At 41.8% G+C, this 15,762-nt stretch overlaps 1 protein-coding gene across 1 annotated transcript in view; it reads right to left on the bottom strand.

Annotated features, from left to right (window-relative positions):
* Positions 1-15,762, bottom strand: part of LOC139706379 (calcium-dependent secretion activator 1-like) — a 196,913-nt gene that overhangs the window by 47,394 nt on the left and 133,757 nt on the right. Inside the window, 3 exon segments of the mRNA XM_071614040.1 lie at positions 5,136-5,259; positions 5,872-5,935; positions 7,321-7,422. Of these exon segments, the coding sequence (XP_071470141.1) occupies positions 5,136-5,259; positions 5,872-5,935; positions 7,321-7,422 (290 nt within the window).

Here is a 15,762-nt window from a genome sequence, read left to right as displayed (position 1 = left end):
AGAATGTTCAATTACAGAGTAGTCAAGAGTGTGCTTCTGCTGGGCTCAGATTCTGGTTCTACCACTTATGTTTCCAGAAGTGCATGTTCAAGTTCTCTGTGCCTCAGTCTGCTCATCTGTAAAACGGGAGCAACAACATCCTGTCTCCCACAAGGGGTTCTGAGGATTAAATGTGTTAACACAGACAAAGCATGTAGAATCATGTGAGGAGTATGATAAGCATTAAGTAAGCCTTAGTTGTTTTTTTTTTTTTTGATTAGCAATATGGTTTTACTTATTTGCAGATTTTTCTCTATCAAGAATGCCTTCCCAATCTTCAATTCCAGCTCCCCTGAACTGATTCTGATTCATCTCTGCCAAGATGAAATCCAAGCCTTATCACCTTATGAAGACTTCTGTGGTTTTCTGACAGCACCCCAACTCTTGCACACACACTCAACCAACAGGTATTTCAGTGTACTGAATTTGTCAATTACACACATGCACATATGTTCCATGAGGCTAACAGCTGTCTCCCTCTTGTTTACATAGTACCTGGCTTTGAACAACAGGGTCAAGTTGGGCTCTCACTAAACATTTGTCCAGTGAATGAATGAATGAATGAATGCCTTTCCTGAGAGAGAGGGGGGGCAGGCTCATGTGTCTTGAACATAGTTTTGTGAGTCTTCTAATATTTACTGCTAAACTAAGGCTTGGCTCAAAAATGCTCTCTGAATTGTCCCGAAATAAGCTCAACTGTTAACTCTAGATATGACAATTATTATTTTTTGAGACTCTTAGGTCTTAAAAATAATGACTAATATTATACATTTATGAACATTTTTAGCCAGAGCTCCTCTCAAAATAGGCTCAGAAGTTTGGGGACCAAACAAGAAGAAAACTTTCGAAGCCAGAGGACTTCCTAGGAGCCACCCCTCTGGGAAACTTCCAGCAATGACCCCTGCTCCATTTGCCTGTTCTCCTACGTCATCACAGAATACATACAAGATACAACACGGACACAACTTCCGTCTGTCTTGGCCAATAAACACTCATCGAAGAACACAAACTTCTCCATAGGGCAGAAAACAGAAAACAAAAACAAAAACAAAAACTAAAAACAAAAGAGAGAGAGAGAGAGAGAGAGAGAGAGAGAGAGAGAGAGAGAGAGAGAGAATGAAAAGCAAAAAGGAAGATTCGTTTGGTTCAGTAACTTTTTTTTTTTTTTAACGCGCATGAGGCCAAATCACTGTATCCTGAAACCAAAGATGAAATGAATCTCTGCAGCAAAACCAGAATTCTTTCCTCCAAAGCTTATGCCTTTATGGAAATTCTGCTCTATAAAGGTCAACATCAAATGGGCATGAGATGTATTTAGACAGCACAAATTAACTCCTTAAGTATAATTGCAACTCCGCATGGCTCTCTGGGAGTACATACCTTAAGGAGCTATTAAAAAAACAAAAACAGAAACAAAAACTGAATATAACTCAACAGTCCTGATAATCGATAATGCATATACAATTGGTTCACCTGCGTCCTTTTGATTCTCTATTTGAAAGAGAGAGCACAACAAGGAGAGAAGAGAGAGAGAAACAAGAACACATATGCAAGATTAATGAGCAAGTGGACCACAATGCCCCCCAACTTATGTGTGATACATGGTATTGGAAAGCAAAGGTTGCCCTTGGGTTCCCACCGCCCCGAAGTGTGGGGGCCAGCAAAAAAAGGCTCCTTCACAGAGGTGGAAAATGCTGCACAAATAGAAAATTAGTCAAATTAAGTTTAATGTGAAATCAAGCTATGAAACATACATGAACTCTCCAAATGACAATTAAGTCATATGTTCTAGCCAGAGCTTCGAGGACAAAGGACAAGTCAAACCCTCCAGAGAGAACAAGGGAAAGCTTCCCAGCTTGAGAGAGAACAGAGGGGAGGCAAATGAGATCTCATTTTTTACAGAGAGTGGACCACCTCACGTGATCTCGTACCCATAGTAGTTTGACCTCTCCAACATGGAGAAGGAGGCATTCCTTTGCCCCAAATGTCCTTCATCTGACACCTAATGCGTTGCTCCCCCAGCCTAGCTGCTACCTTTGGATTGTGTACCAGTGACAAGCACTTTACAGATTAGGGTCACACACAAGCAAAGTAAAAATGCATTCAGGTCACAGACAGAGAAGAACTGAAAAACTTACAGACGAGTTTGAGTTTATCACAAACAAATGGCTTAATTGTCTAACCTGTTTTAGGTTGATAAAAAAGTGACTGGACTTCTCACACTGGGTTTCACAGACAGAACCAACAGACAAGCCAATGCTAAAAAACTTGAAGCAAGGAGAGTGAGTTGGTTTGGACCTGGATTTTTCTTGAAATAATGAAAACAGAAAAGAGTGAAGGAAAGCGTGGTGAGGAGGTGGTAGGTACTCACGAATGGTTAAATCCATCACTTGGGAGGCCAAGCAGAAGACAGGATGCTCATACATTTCTCTCTTTTTCCCTATAAAAGAGGATTTGGGCATGCAAGAGGCTTAGGTCAGAGGTAAAGAGGTCAAAGGTCACAGGTTAGAGGAAAACGTTACATTAGCTCAAAGGAAAATAGCCACAGAGTATTTTGGGATCAACACAGGATAAAAGAAAAAAAGGAGTTTCAAAAATTGGTAATCTACTGGATTAACCATTCAGCATGCCGTGAGTCACGAGAGAGATTGTGACCATGATCTTACACGTCTCTTTAGAGTTGTTGGCAAGAATACAATGACCAAAAAACATCATGAGTCAAGGGGAAACAGAATCTCATTGATTTACGGCTCCAAGATACTAAGGATTTAAGACTTTAGTATCTAAGGCTCTTTGAGGTATTTCTTCATAAACATAGTCGCCAGCAATATTACTACAACTTCTTTCCAGAATTCACAGGGCACTAAGCTGTTCATGCTCACAGAGGGAGCTCAAATGCAAAAAAAATGGAAGATTTCTTTTCTGAGGGTAGGATCAGAACCTTGTGAAAGAAAGCTGTCTGGTAGTAATATCTTTGAAGCTGCAATGTCCCAGCCCAGGGTGGACTATGTTCATGAAAGAAAACCTGATACATGCAGCCAGAGGATGTTGGGTTGTCTGAATTAACAATCCCAGCATGCTTTGAAATTGGGGTCTCAGCCACTTTTGCAGAGGTCACGTCAAAAAGTGGCTGAGCCAATCACGGACAAGGAAGGAGAGAAGCAGAAGAGAGCGGGTAGTGTGGAATGAGGTACTTCTCTGAAAAGAGAGTTGGAAAAAAAGGATTGGTTTCTTCAAAGAATCCCCAGACCTAAAAGTCACAGTGCAAAAGATAATTAACACAACCGAGAAGAATTGAGGCACAAAAGGAAATTATAGACCAGCTGATCTACTTTGGAAATGAATGCATTTTTACTTACAGATCTTAAAGTTTGTTTTTTGGATTTATTTATCTGAAAGAAGAGAGCAGATCTTACCAAAAGACTAAGTAATCGCTAGACCAAGATCTACGAGGAAGCAGCCACGGTGACCAAATGTTTTCTGATCCCATCCCATCTCTGTCCTTGCCTAGAATTATTCAGTACCTGGTTCATTTGACCAAATGCAATCATTGGTTGCAATCATTATGTCCTGGGACGGTCAATGCTGGAACAATTATCTGCTAATATAGCCCTTTCATGATCAATCTTCTTGTTCATCTATTTTTATCACTCATTACCAAGTCAAGAGTTGATAAACATCCTTTTAGTGCCCAATTCTTAAGTGTTTCTCCTTGGATGCATAACAATGAATTCATTACCACTGGTACACAATTTGCATCATCAGACAGACAAAATTGAGAGAGGGAGAATATGTGATGTACAGAATGCTGCAAATTTGACATGATCTTGACCTAATTCTCTAAGGAAACAAGGACTTTGGCAGGGTAAAGTGGTAGGGTCTGGGTGGTAGGTTAGTTTCTTTCTCTTTTTAAAATTTTATTTTCTTCCCCAGTCGTGTCCTGAGGTAGACAACGTGCCTTTGTTGGACTTGGTCAGGTGTCGTGTGTTTCGTGTGTGACAGAACATCAGATTCCAGAATGCGGACACATCAAGTTTTGCACACAAAACTCCCACATTTATACACTTACACCACTGGTCAAGTTGGGTGTGGTTTTCAAATCACCCTATAGCAGCCAACGGGGTAACAATGAAAAGTGATTAATACCTCTGCGAAGAAGAAATAGGTCCCAGAGAACCATTACCTTTCTCAACTCGAGTTTACTCAAAGTGCCTTTTGGGTGATTATAGGATCATCAGTGACCACTTTCCTAAAACTTGAGAGGGCAGTGGTAGCAATCATCCCAGGTCTTTAGTAGCAATGAATGCAATGAATGAGATCTAAAGCTAACCTGAGTCATCTAGGGCTCCATGCCAACCTGCCATCAAGTTCAAAAGCTCTCAAAGGATAAGATACTTTCTTTTTTTCCTCCTTTTTTTTTTTTTTTTTTTTAGTACCAGAGATTGAACCTAGGGGCACTTTACCACTGAACCACATCCCCAGCCCTTTTCATTTTTTATTTTGAGACAGGGTCTCACTATGTTGCTCAGGGCCTCTCTAAGTTGCTGAGGCTGGCTTTGAACTTGTGATCCTCCTGCCTCAGCCTCCTCAGCTGCTGGGATTACAGGCATGTGCCACTGTGCCCAGCTCGGACAAGATACTTTCAAGGGGAAGGAAGGCTTAAGGCTAAACCTTGACATTACATTATTCAGCTTTTTTTTGTTTTGTTTTTCTAAAGCTATCAGCAGGAGATAAGAGACTGCTCCTTTTCCCTGTGTTTAAAGAAGGAAAGGCAGGCAGCCATCTAACCAAATCCTTTCCTAGGAGAATATTAGCAGTAGAACAGACATTTAGGGCCAATGCGATCTCTTATAAGGACCTTAGTTATCTTATCACATCTCCATTCACTAGTCTTCCCCGCAAAGGCTGGCTCCTGAGCCTCTTATTTATTTATTGGACCACAGCCAAGAAGCTTCTAGATTTCAGGTGCTTTCAGGTTTCAGCTTAACGTACTCAGATGGACCACTGTTTTCTGGTGCCCATAGGGGGTAAAAAAACATTTCTCAGGGAGCCATTGTATAATTAAATTCAAAACTGGGGACAGAAGGGAACCTTACCTTCAATTTTGGCATATTCAGAGAGGCGCGAGTAGTTGACTAGAGCGGCCTGCTCTAGACATTTACGGATGACCGTTTTTACCTCCTCTTGTGGCACTGGGGTAACAATGTCTTTCATCAAAACCTTTAGGCAGAAAGAAAAGGGGTTATTGAGAAGGTTTGAACCAGGCTTACTCCTTACTCCCTGTTCCAAGGTTTGGGGTTTAAAATTAGTTGTGATTCCCTCCTGGTCATTGAGCAATGATGGAGATATGTGGTTAAAGAGAAAATACTGTGGCATGCCTGTAACCCCAGCAACATGGGAGGCTGAGGCAGGAGGATCTCAAGTTTGAGGCCAGCCTTAGCAACTTAGTGAGATCCTGTCTCAATAATTAAGGAAAGAAAGAAAGAAGGAAAGGGCTAGGGATGTAGCCAATGGTAAAGCACCCCTGGGTTCAATCTCCAGTACCAAAAACTAAAAACAACAACACAAAAACATAGAATGGTAATGCACAGTTAGGAGGCCAAAGCCCACCCACCCATCAGGGAAGGGCAGGAACATCTTTTCAACTTATCCTAACTATTTGGGGGTCCGGAGATAAAATTTCTAGCAACTTGGCAGTTTCCTCATTTTTATTCTGATGTTTGATGAACGGTAAAGAAATCCTTTGGAAATGACAAAGTGGGTCATTCAACAACACTATTTCGTTACCATTTGGTGTAAGTCTCCTTATCAGTCTTTCACTTTCGTTCTTACCCTTTCCAGGAGCGAGAGAGTAGCTTTTAAAGCAACTTCGGGCCAACCAAATGGAAAGCAATACCTAAAAAAGACACAAAATTCTTCAGGTTGCCCAGATCGATTACATTTCAGCAGGAAATATGCTGCGATTTGATTCCTATAGCAACTCTCTCCGAGGAACGGAAAATGCTTTTTATTTTGTCACATTGTGTTATGTTAATCTGAATTCACACCATATATGTGTGTATATAATGTATATATGTGTATGTGTGAATAATGACTAAAGAGGCACTCTGCAAATGTCTGCGGCAGAAAAGAATATTTAAAGTGATGACATAAGGCTGTGTTTAGATTTCTATTGTGAAGCAAAACCATTAGTTTGCTCGAAGGTGACCCTTATTATTATAGAGGTGGGCACTTACAAAAATTTGTTGAAACAGGCTGAAGTTCAAAGACACATTAAATCCCCCAAGCATAATGCGTGAAATAGAAGAGGGAGCTCAGAGTGAATTCCTGACTTTTTGCTTTCTTGAGGTTTCTCCTTCTTATTGGACCTTTGGCTGTAGGTCATGCATTTTACTGTCCTCTGTGATCAACAAAGGATCCTGCACCAAAATCTTGCTCCCTCAAGCAGAGGTCTTTGGTGGCAGATAGAAATATGTCAGGTAGCCCTACAAGCCCCAAGAGCTATGTCAGGCTGTCATGAGCTCTTTAAACCACTGCTCTTCATACCGAAAGTGGCATGGGTGGCTTCAACTCACACTGTCCTGGGTGGCTTCAGTCAAGTTCTTTAACCTCTCCCGCTCTCATTCTATACAAACTACCTTATAAAGTCCTTCCCAATTAAAAACATAAGCTAATAGATTTCTGTGACTGGCACATGGGAAGTGTTTAATAAATAGGAAAAATTACATATACTCTTTCTATTTCAAGATCTCTGGCCCAGAAGCACTTGCAGAGCATTGGAAATGCCCAATTTGCTCCAAGGGAGAAATGGGCTTTGTGGTGGAAACATCCTGTACTGGATCTTTCTGCAGTGTGTGTGGGATAGCTGGTCTCCCAGGTGAATCCAAATCTCTCTCTTGCTCTGCAGAGCCAGCTCATCCTACTTTTGGGGGTGTGGGCAAGGCAGAAACTTCTGGGAACTGCACCCCCCAACCCCCAAGTATTATGATTCACTGATTTTTTTAACTCTTTTAATCAGGAACTTAAAGAAGCTTCAAATTCAACTTTTAATAATAGACTGATGACCAATGTCATCTCCTAAAAGGAAGGCTTCTTTCTTTGAGTAGAAAGAAAATGAACTTAATTGGAAATCGGCTAGCTACTGCCGAACCATGTTCAATGGCTGGTTTTCCACATTCAGTTATTTTGAGAGAGGCGACGTATCGCTGACAGATTGACGGTTTAGGGGAACCGAGCTTCCCCAGTTTCACCCTCCTTATCAGTCCAAGCCCAGATCCTTACCTAAAGTGCGTAATCTGATTTTCCAGCAAAACTCGGAGTCTCTCTTTGATTTCTTCAAAGCGTTCCTTTTCTTCAACAGTCACAGTTCCGATTCCGTCAGGCCTGAAGGAAGACATGTTATGAAGTGACGGCTACCTCGTAGGCTGACACTGTAACACCAAATCTCTAGCAGGAGGAAACTGTCCATTTTAGAAGCAACAATTACAATGATCGCTGTGACTGCCCAAGAAGCCCTGCTATTCAGGGCAGGCTTCTAAAGAGGATGGGTTGGTTTTGGGGTTGTCATTTTGGGGACATCTGCAGAACCATAGCTCATTTCTTAGGAAATGGTGAAATGTACCCAGGGAATGCTTTTCAAAGTCCAGCTCCTAGACTTCTTCTATTTGGCTCACAGCTTAAAAAAAAAATGGAACTAGTTGCCAATATTTTCTTCAATTAGGAAAGCTTTACAATACTCTTCTGATTTCTAGTTTCTCTGGAAAATTCAGAACAGCTGGCTTAAGGGGCAAGAATCAACAAACAGCTCCTCCCTCGGCTGGGGTGGGTGCTCATCTGGTCCACATCTTGAATCTGTTTTTACCTGTCTCTCCTGTAGGCACTTGAGTTTGGGACCCCTGAATCATGCACACGAATTCCTATGAAAACCAGGTGGCATTTGAATGTCTGACTTGCCCAGTGTTCAATGTCCCTAAATAGCTCAAATTTGGTTTATAGTACTACATGTTCAGAAGAACTGAAGCCCTCATGTGTTCAATGAAGCACCACCCATCTTCCAATCTTAGGGAAGGACTGCTCATTGTAATAACAAGGTAGACCCTGGGGTAAAGAAGTGATTTCAGTTGAATCACAGTCATATCAGGTTTCTGTGTCACCCCTGAATACATACACGTTTCCCCAATTTGTTATGGACCATTCAAGTTGAAAGTATAAAGAGGGTTACATATCTGTAACCCAAACTTATCTGTGCCAAATTAGATGCAGGATCATCTGAACTATTGAAAGCCTTCAGCTTCTTGGATCTCATCAGGACTGGTTTTTGACTAGGGGCTGAGCCAGTCTGCAGATGGGTATGTCACTATGGAACTTCCATGAGATCATTACTCAGTTTGCAAATGTGAGTTGTCTTGAGACCAAACAAATGGTCTTGTTTATATGCCTTTTCAGGAACCCAGCATAAGTTGGGAAAATCCTTTACATCATACCAGTCTGAGGGCACAGAAGACTTGGCAATGGATGGCAAAGTCCCTCCTGTCAGAGGTAAACTGGTCAACTTCCCTTCTCTCTAAATAATAAAAATGTCCTATTTGAATAATGAGGAAATTTCTCTGCTCCTACTTCATAAACAAGATAAAACAAAACAGAAAAAAAAAAAATAGAAATTTGTCTATTTCTTCATACTTCTCCAAACTCATGGGCAAAGAGAAACAAAATGGAAAGTAGCAAGTAGTCTATGGAATCTGGGTAAAAGAGTCCTTATCTTAAAATTTTCTGAAAAAAAATTCAAATGTGATGTTAAAAAGTTGATTTAAAAATTTTTTGTTTTACATGAAAAATATCCATGAACCTGTGCTTAAATCTCAGGGGGACCCCCATTAGTCCTTGCAAAATGCATGCTTCACTTTCCTTGGTAACTTCTCATGTTTCTAAGTTATAATTTACTTTAGCCCTGGCCTTTGAGTTTTGTTTACCCAAAATTCAGTTTGCTAATGCATTGAACATACCATGATTGGCATGTATAAGCACACACTTAACTGGGGACAAAGGGGTCATTCAAATAATTTCATTTTCCCAGCAGCTCGGGAGGCTGAGGCAGGAGGATCACGAGTTCAAAGCCAGCCTCAGCAAAAGTGAGGTGCTAAGCAACTCAGTGAGACCTTGTCTCTATTAAAATACAAAATAGAGCTGAGGATGTGGCTCAGTGGTTGAGTGCCCCTGAGTTCAATCCCCAGTAGTAACCAAACAAACAAACAAACAAATCCCCAAACAACAACAAATCATTGCATTTCTTAGTGTGGAATTAACCCAGAGAAAAATGATATTAATTTATAATTCAGGGAGGGGCTTCTAGACCACAACCAAAGCATGGAAACCAATTTCCATGGACAGTCCAGAGATGTCTGGAGCCATTATTAGAAGATCAAACTCTCTGTGAATCAAATCATTCATTACCCTTCTGAGGCAGGCAGCTATTTCATTTGTGTGTGTGAGATGATAAAAACTGAACATTTACATGTACCTCACTTCTCAGCTCATTCTCACTACAAAGGATATTATTGCAAATGTGAAATGTGATTGTGTTTTCTGCCTTTTGTTATTATGATTGCATTTGTAATTATTAAGGTATTGGACAGAAGCTTCTGCTTTCCATATCACCCTCTCTGCAGACTACTTTCTACAGCCTTCATGTCACTCTTGGAAAAAGTAAACAACTACCAATTTACTGTTGTAGCCTCCTTAATTTGCTCCTTGATCACCTATGTCGGTGTGAATAGTTTTATTTTAACATAAATAAAACAACCCAATCTCATTAAATCTGTAGAGCACGTCGTACAGAGCTCGCCAGCAAAAACAGGTGATAAAACAAATCTCAATGCTGACATCGAATGCAAATTTGTTTGTAATTGCCAGGGTTGCTCTGAAATGGTATTGGGAACAGGAAAATGCTGTTTCGTGAACTGAGGAGGAGACACCCCTGCCCCGCCACTCCAAGGAAATCAATTGGTCAAAGACCACAGGTTGTAACCATATCAGTTTAAAAACAAAACTTTCCCTGTTTTGTTTGGTTTCATGTAATTATTTTAAAAACTCTGTCAGACATTCATTTCTTTTCCACTGACTTCATATCATTGGTCAAGGTTCATTGTGCAGGTTTGATTAGGCCTTGAAAGGACTACTTATTGAAAAATCCTGGTACAATATTTTGGGGGAGCACTGTTTGCCATAGAAGCCATAAGTAGTTTTACTAGAACAGTGGTTCTCTAACAAAAGCAAGTCTTGGCATCCCCCGCATCCCCCGGAGGGCTTGCAACAGCTCCGATCACTTGGCCCCACCCCAGAGTTTCTGAATCAGTGGGTCTGAGCCTGAGAATGTGCATTGCCAGCAGCTTCTTTGGTCTTAGAGTTCCAGGACCACACGCTGAGAACCACAGTTCTAGAGGAACAAACAAGCAAACTCAGAGCAGGCTCTTCCAGCTGCTGAAAGGGTCCATTTGATTCAGGTTTCTGAACTTCCCTAAGACTGGGATGGATTTGGAACCAGAATCTTCCACTGGAGGTACATGGTCCACTTATTCATCCCTTGCAAAACTGGCATCTGCACTGTTCCCCGGGTACCATCCAAGCAGCGCCGGCAGCAAAATAAATAGCAATGGTAGAACTGAAATGGGTGTTTCTCAGGGGCCAGGCTTTTGTATTTTTCGGTTTTTGTTTTCTTCCTGGAAACATTTGGGGGTGTTTCTATAATTGTCATAAAACTGGCTCTGTGCGCTGTTCCTTTTTTCAATATTTTTAACATTCATGGAGTCACAAAAAATGAGAGAAGAAGAGGGATGAAGCTGGATTTTAAACTTCTAGCTAGGAAACTCCGGGCTGAGAAGTGTCTATGCAGAAGACACGGTTCAGGGCCTGGAGGTCTCTTCTCTCGTGGCTGAGTGTGCATGTTCTGGGCTTTGGCTTCTTAGCATCCATTGCCACATTCTAATGGCTCCTAAGTTTGGAGGAATGCCCTCAGCCACACTGTGGGTACCCTAGGGGTCTGCTGCCCATTACTAATACTTAAGGGCTCCCTAGGGGCCAGCTCTTCCCTTTTACGGTCACTATCCACCTAAGCTGGAATGACTCCAAGATCAGCCACTTGGACCTTCTTCTGAATCTTTACCCTGAGTGAGGCCAAGGCAGATGGAACAGGCAGAATTTGTGTGGCCCACAGCTGGGCCTTGACCTCTAACTGTCCCTTGGAGCCAGGAAAGGATTTCCCCAATGTTTCAATTCAGCCTGTCTGTAGAAGATTCCCAGGTTGTTTAAACACAGAACCACTGCTTGGGTCCTGCTTCTTGCTCTTTGATGACTGCCTTAATTCCAGTTTTCTGCTCCTTTCCTTGGAGATACTTGGCAATCATCCCGATCAACTAGCTTTTGCTTAGATTATCCAGAATTCCTTTCTGTTGCTGATGTAAGTCCCCAAAGCACACATTCCCTCCTTCCCTAGGCACCTGAGTTTTACTAGACCCGTGGACGTCTTTGAATCTAGCTTTAGGAACAAGCACGCACACCACGTCCACACAGCCCCTGGTCTCTGGTTCCACCTAACTGCACACTGGCTAACAACTCACTTCTTGTATATCATGATCCTGCAAACTTGAGACAATATGCAGGTCAAGCGCAGTCATTTTTGGAGCCTGGCTGAAGACCGGAAGGTCTTCCACCTGGAGGCCATCTCTGGAGCCAGAAGTGGGTCTCTCAGGCCCCAGCAGACTATATCGCATGTGACACGGCGGGCATCTCCGGAATCCACCTTTCAAGTTTTTGGCAAACCATTTTCTCACTGTCCTTCACAAAGTTGACATTTTCGGCAGCACGATAGGAAAGATGTCACGTCGGCTGCTCTTCAAGTTCTTGTCACAGTGGTTAGCACCAGTTCTGTCATCTTCACTCTCCTCATAGTCTCCCATCTTGAGCCATGTCACAAATGATAATACATCTGGAGTTGCAGTTTTCTTTCTTTCTTTTTTTTTTTTTTGGTCCAATTGAAACTATCAGAACCCAGCTCCCCAATCCGTTGTGTTACTGGTTTTGCAAACTATTTTCCCTTTACCTCTAATGCTTCTGACTTGAGCTTATTAATGAATGACTATTGTAGGATTAATTCAATAGAGCTGAAGCTCTGTATACAAAACATTAATTTTGATTTTGATATTTGAGATTAAGCATGAACAAGGAATTCCAGCTGCAGTGTGTTTTTAAAAACAATCTGACTTTTCTGGTTCATTAGATGGTGGTTACACACCCACAGGAGTACACAGGATACCTAGCACTGGATTTTTCCTGCAAGCATGGTTTTCTACATCATGCTGAAATCTGGGCCACAGAACCCTCTTTTGTAAGGTAAGATGTCTTTTCAAGAAGGTCGGAGCCAGGCGCAATGGCGCACACCTGTAATCCCAGTAGCTCAGGAGGCTGAGGCAGGAGGATCGCAAGTTCAAAGCCAGCCTCAGCAAAAGTGACGTGCTAAGCAACCCAGTGAGACCCTGTCTCTAAATAAAATATAAAAAAGGGCTGGGGATGGGGCTCAGTGGTGGAGTGTCCCTGAGTTCAATCCCCGGTACACCCCCCACCACAAAAGAAGGCTGGGATGCAAAATTAATTCCAAGCTTACAGTGATTGACATCTTCTGATATTGCATCTATTTGGTGATATAGCACAAAATCCAGGTGTGAAAAGAAATGCATGAATTCAACAGAAGAGGAAGGAGCGTCTGGCCCACCGCTCTGCATACAACCAGCTTTAAGCCTCTGATCGCTCCCAAGGAGGGGTAAAACTCCAGCTGAAGAGAGAGTATAGTTCCATTTCCAAATGCAAATGTCCACATATGTTGGTGAGGCACTGTAAACATGATATATTCTCTCTCTCCAAATGGATGCATGCCTGCAGACCGCATTATGGATCCATGAAAATGTCCTTAAACAAGCATGATAACTGAATCCTACTTGCTACTAAATTGTTCCAGAAACACAAGAGCTTAAAGGGCCAGAGCGGGACAGAATATCTTACGTATTCCTCTTAAGGTTCTTTAAACAGGACATTTACATGAAATGTTCTTAAACCTTGACTTGTTTTAAACATTTGCTTCTCCTGGCAACACTTTATCCCTACTTTTTTTTTTTTGAGAGATACAATTGAATTTAATCCCAGTGTGGAATATTTCTCTTTGTTTCTTTCAAGCAGTTAATAACTACAAATTCAAGTTCACACCAAAGCATTATCCTCTCCAAAGGAGACATCCCCGCTTGCTCATCTGGATGGTTTGTATAATTCTGGGTTAATTATGAATTATAATTAGGGCTCTCGCAAGCCAGAGTCACCACTGCATTATGAAAGCCAGCCTTACCCCTACCCTCTCCTTTCCTTCCAGTCTGTGCCCTTTTCTAATTATGCCCCGACGCCCTGGGGCTCAGACACGCTGCTAAAACAAATATATCAAAGTGTTTCTATCATGACGAGTAAGACAGGAAGCAACAACACGAAATTTCTACACCATTATAAGTGTTCCTTGTAACTCCTTAGGGTTGGCTATTAGTCAGTTTTTAAAAAGAGTCTTGGAGAGACCTAAATTCAACTGGTAAGGTCTTTTCTAACCTGTTCACAGTTTAGCCAAATAGGCAGTTACAACCCCGACAGAGGGAGAGGGTTCATGTACTCTGTTATCATCAGACCAGAGGTGTTCAGAAGTTTCTCCCTAATGAACAGTCACAAAGAATACAGATGCTTTTGGTGTAAAGACATTAATCAGAGGGGCTCAGGGGTGGTCCAGGTACTGAATGAAGTGAGACCCCAACAGATGATTTGAGAAATAATATAAAATGCAGGAAAGGATGCCATTTCCAAAATCGCATGGATCAATTTGGACCAATTTTCGAAACTGCATTAATCAGTTTGGATCAATTTCCAAAATTGGTACTACAAGTATTTTTCCATTTGGGTAATAAAAGGAGAGGGGATGGATTTTTTTATTCCTAGGTAAATATATATAACTAGGCTTTACTTTCCACTTTGAAGTTTCACCCTCTGTTGGACTGAGTGGTCAGAACAGTAATATGAATGGTTTTTTGGTATCTCATTCATGCTGATGTGGTGGGACCTCTCAATATATGCTTTTGTACCAATGATTTCAATGACCACAGGTTGAAGACACATTGGTGGAATCTGAGACGAAAGATACACATTACTAGTTTGCTATGGGCCAGAAAGACTGAGCAAATGGGAGCGATAATTCAGCACATTTCACAAGATTTCATGTCTGAGTAGGAAAAACCTGCTGTTCTCATAGGGGGAAGTTTCCTCCAGGAAGCGAGTCACATGGTTTCAAAGGAGACATGCTCTAAAAGGGAACTTCTCTGAGGATATCTTGGATGCCTATTTTTATTTGAAATGGGTTTGGAAGCTTTCTTCCTCTCGTACAAATAAATACTCCCTATTAGACCTAGTTGGCTCTTTAGAATCTAGACAGCAAGGGTGACCATGACCAAGACCAACACCTGCCCACAGCTGGAGGGCCAGTCAGAGATGCACTCATGTTCACAGGGCAGCAAACCTTGCGATGGTGCATAACATGAGACCAAGAGTGTGGGGGTTTATTATTATGCCCCACTTATGCCTGCCTGCTACAGCATGTGCTCCATTGAGAGAGAGAGAAAACACAGCTATCCCTACAACACTGTTTAAATTAAAAAAAATTATTGGTTCTTATTAGCAGTTTTTGTTTTTCTCTCCAAGGGAAATAGAGTTAAAAGGCACCAGACGCAATGCCTCTGTGTGTGTGTGTGTGTGTGTGTGTGTGTGTGTGAGAGAGAGAGAGAGAGAGAGAGAGAGAGAGAGAGATTAGAATGGAATATATATTTTATTCATTTACTGTTAAATAGACATCCACAAAAAAATAAAGAGCCACTATGTGACATGAACTTGGAGTGAGGGCCAAGAGCTGGAGCAAGGATACGGCAAATAAGCCACTTTTATGGTGCAGGGAACCGAAGATAGAGATCTAAAGTGTGGTCATGGCAAAAGAGACAGGAAGAAATGGAGGCACCTGTGAGATACGCAACAGTGTTGACGGGGTGTAGTGATTGAAAGTGACCTACTGCAGAGGGAGGAGGCGTCCAAGGTGGCTTCTGAGTTTCTCTCTTGGGCAAGTGGATAAAGGGACCGCTTATTTACTTAGGGATCTTGCCAGAGTGACAGAGGGGTGGAGCAAATTCCATGTGATGGTTTTAAATTCTGACCCATTAGGGCTCGCTTGGTGTCTGAACATGGGCAGCACCGTGGCTCCAAATGAATTTCTCCAAAGAATCTTTGGACACATTTGCAGAGATTTTTGAGAAAGGATTTTTAAGAATGTGTGCCCTCTTACATCTGCTTGCAGACTCATTAATCTATGCAGCTTATTTTGGATTGGGGCGGTTGGCATTATGGATTTGTTAATTGCTGATACAATGTACTTTCTACGCAGGCCATATGTGAAGAGCAGCACTGGCATTCAAGAAAATGTTAAATAATAATGTAAATGAGAAAAATTTCCAATCCCAATAATCAAGGGATCCAAGGAACATTGACGCACGGTGGTGCAGTCCCCGGAGCTGTTTGATTGCCTTGTCACTGTGGGACAGTGACCAAAGAGATGCTAATCTAAATGTCATCTAGAAAGAATACTAAAAATATTATGGTGAAAAT

Source organism: Marmota flaviventris, chromosome 1 (assembly GCF_047511675.1).
Source record: "Marmota flaviventris isolate mMarFla1 chromosome 1, mMarFla1.hap1, whole genome shotgun sequence".
NCBI lineage: Eukaryota > Metazoa > Chordata > Mammalia > Rodentia > Sciuridae > Marmota > Marmota flaviventris.
Note: the sequence above shows the minus strand (reverse complement) of the source record. Positions and strands in the feature narration are given on the sequence as shown.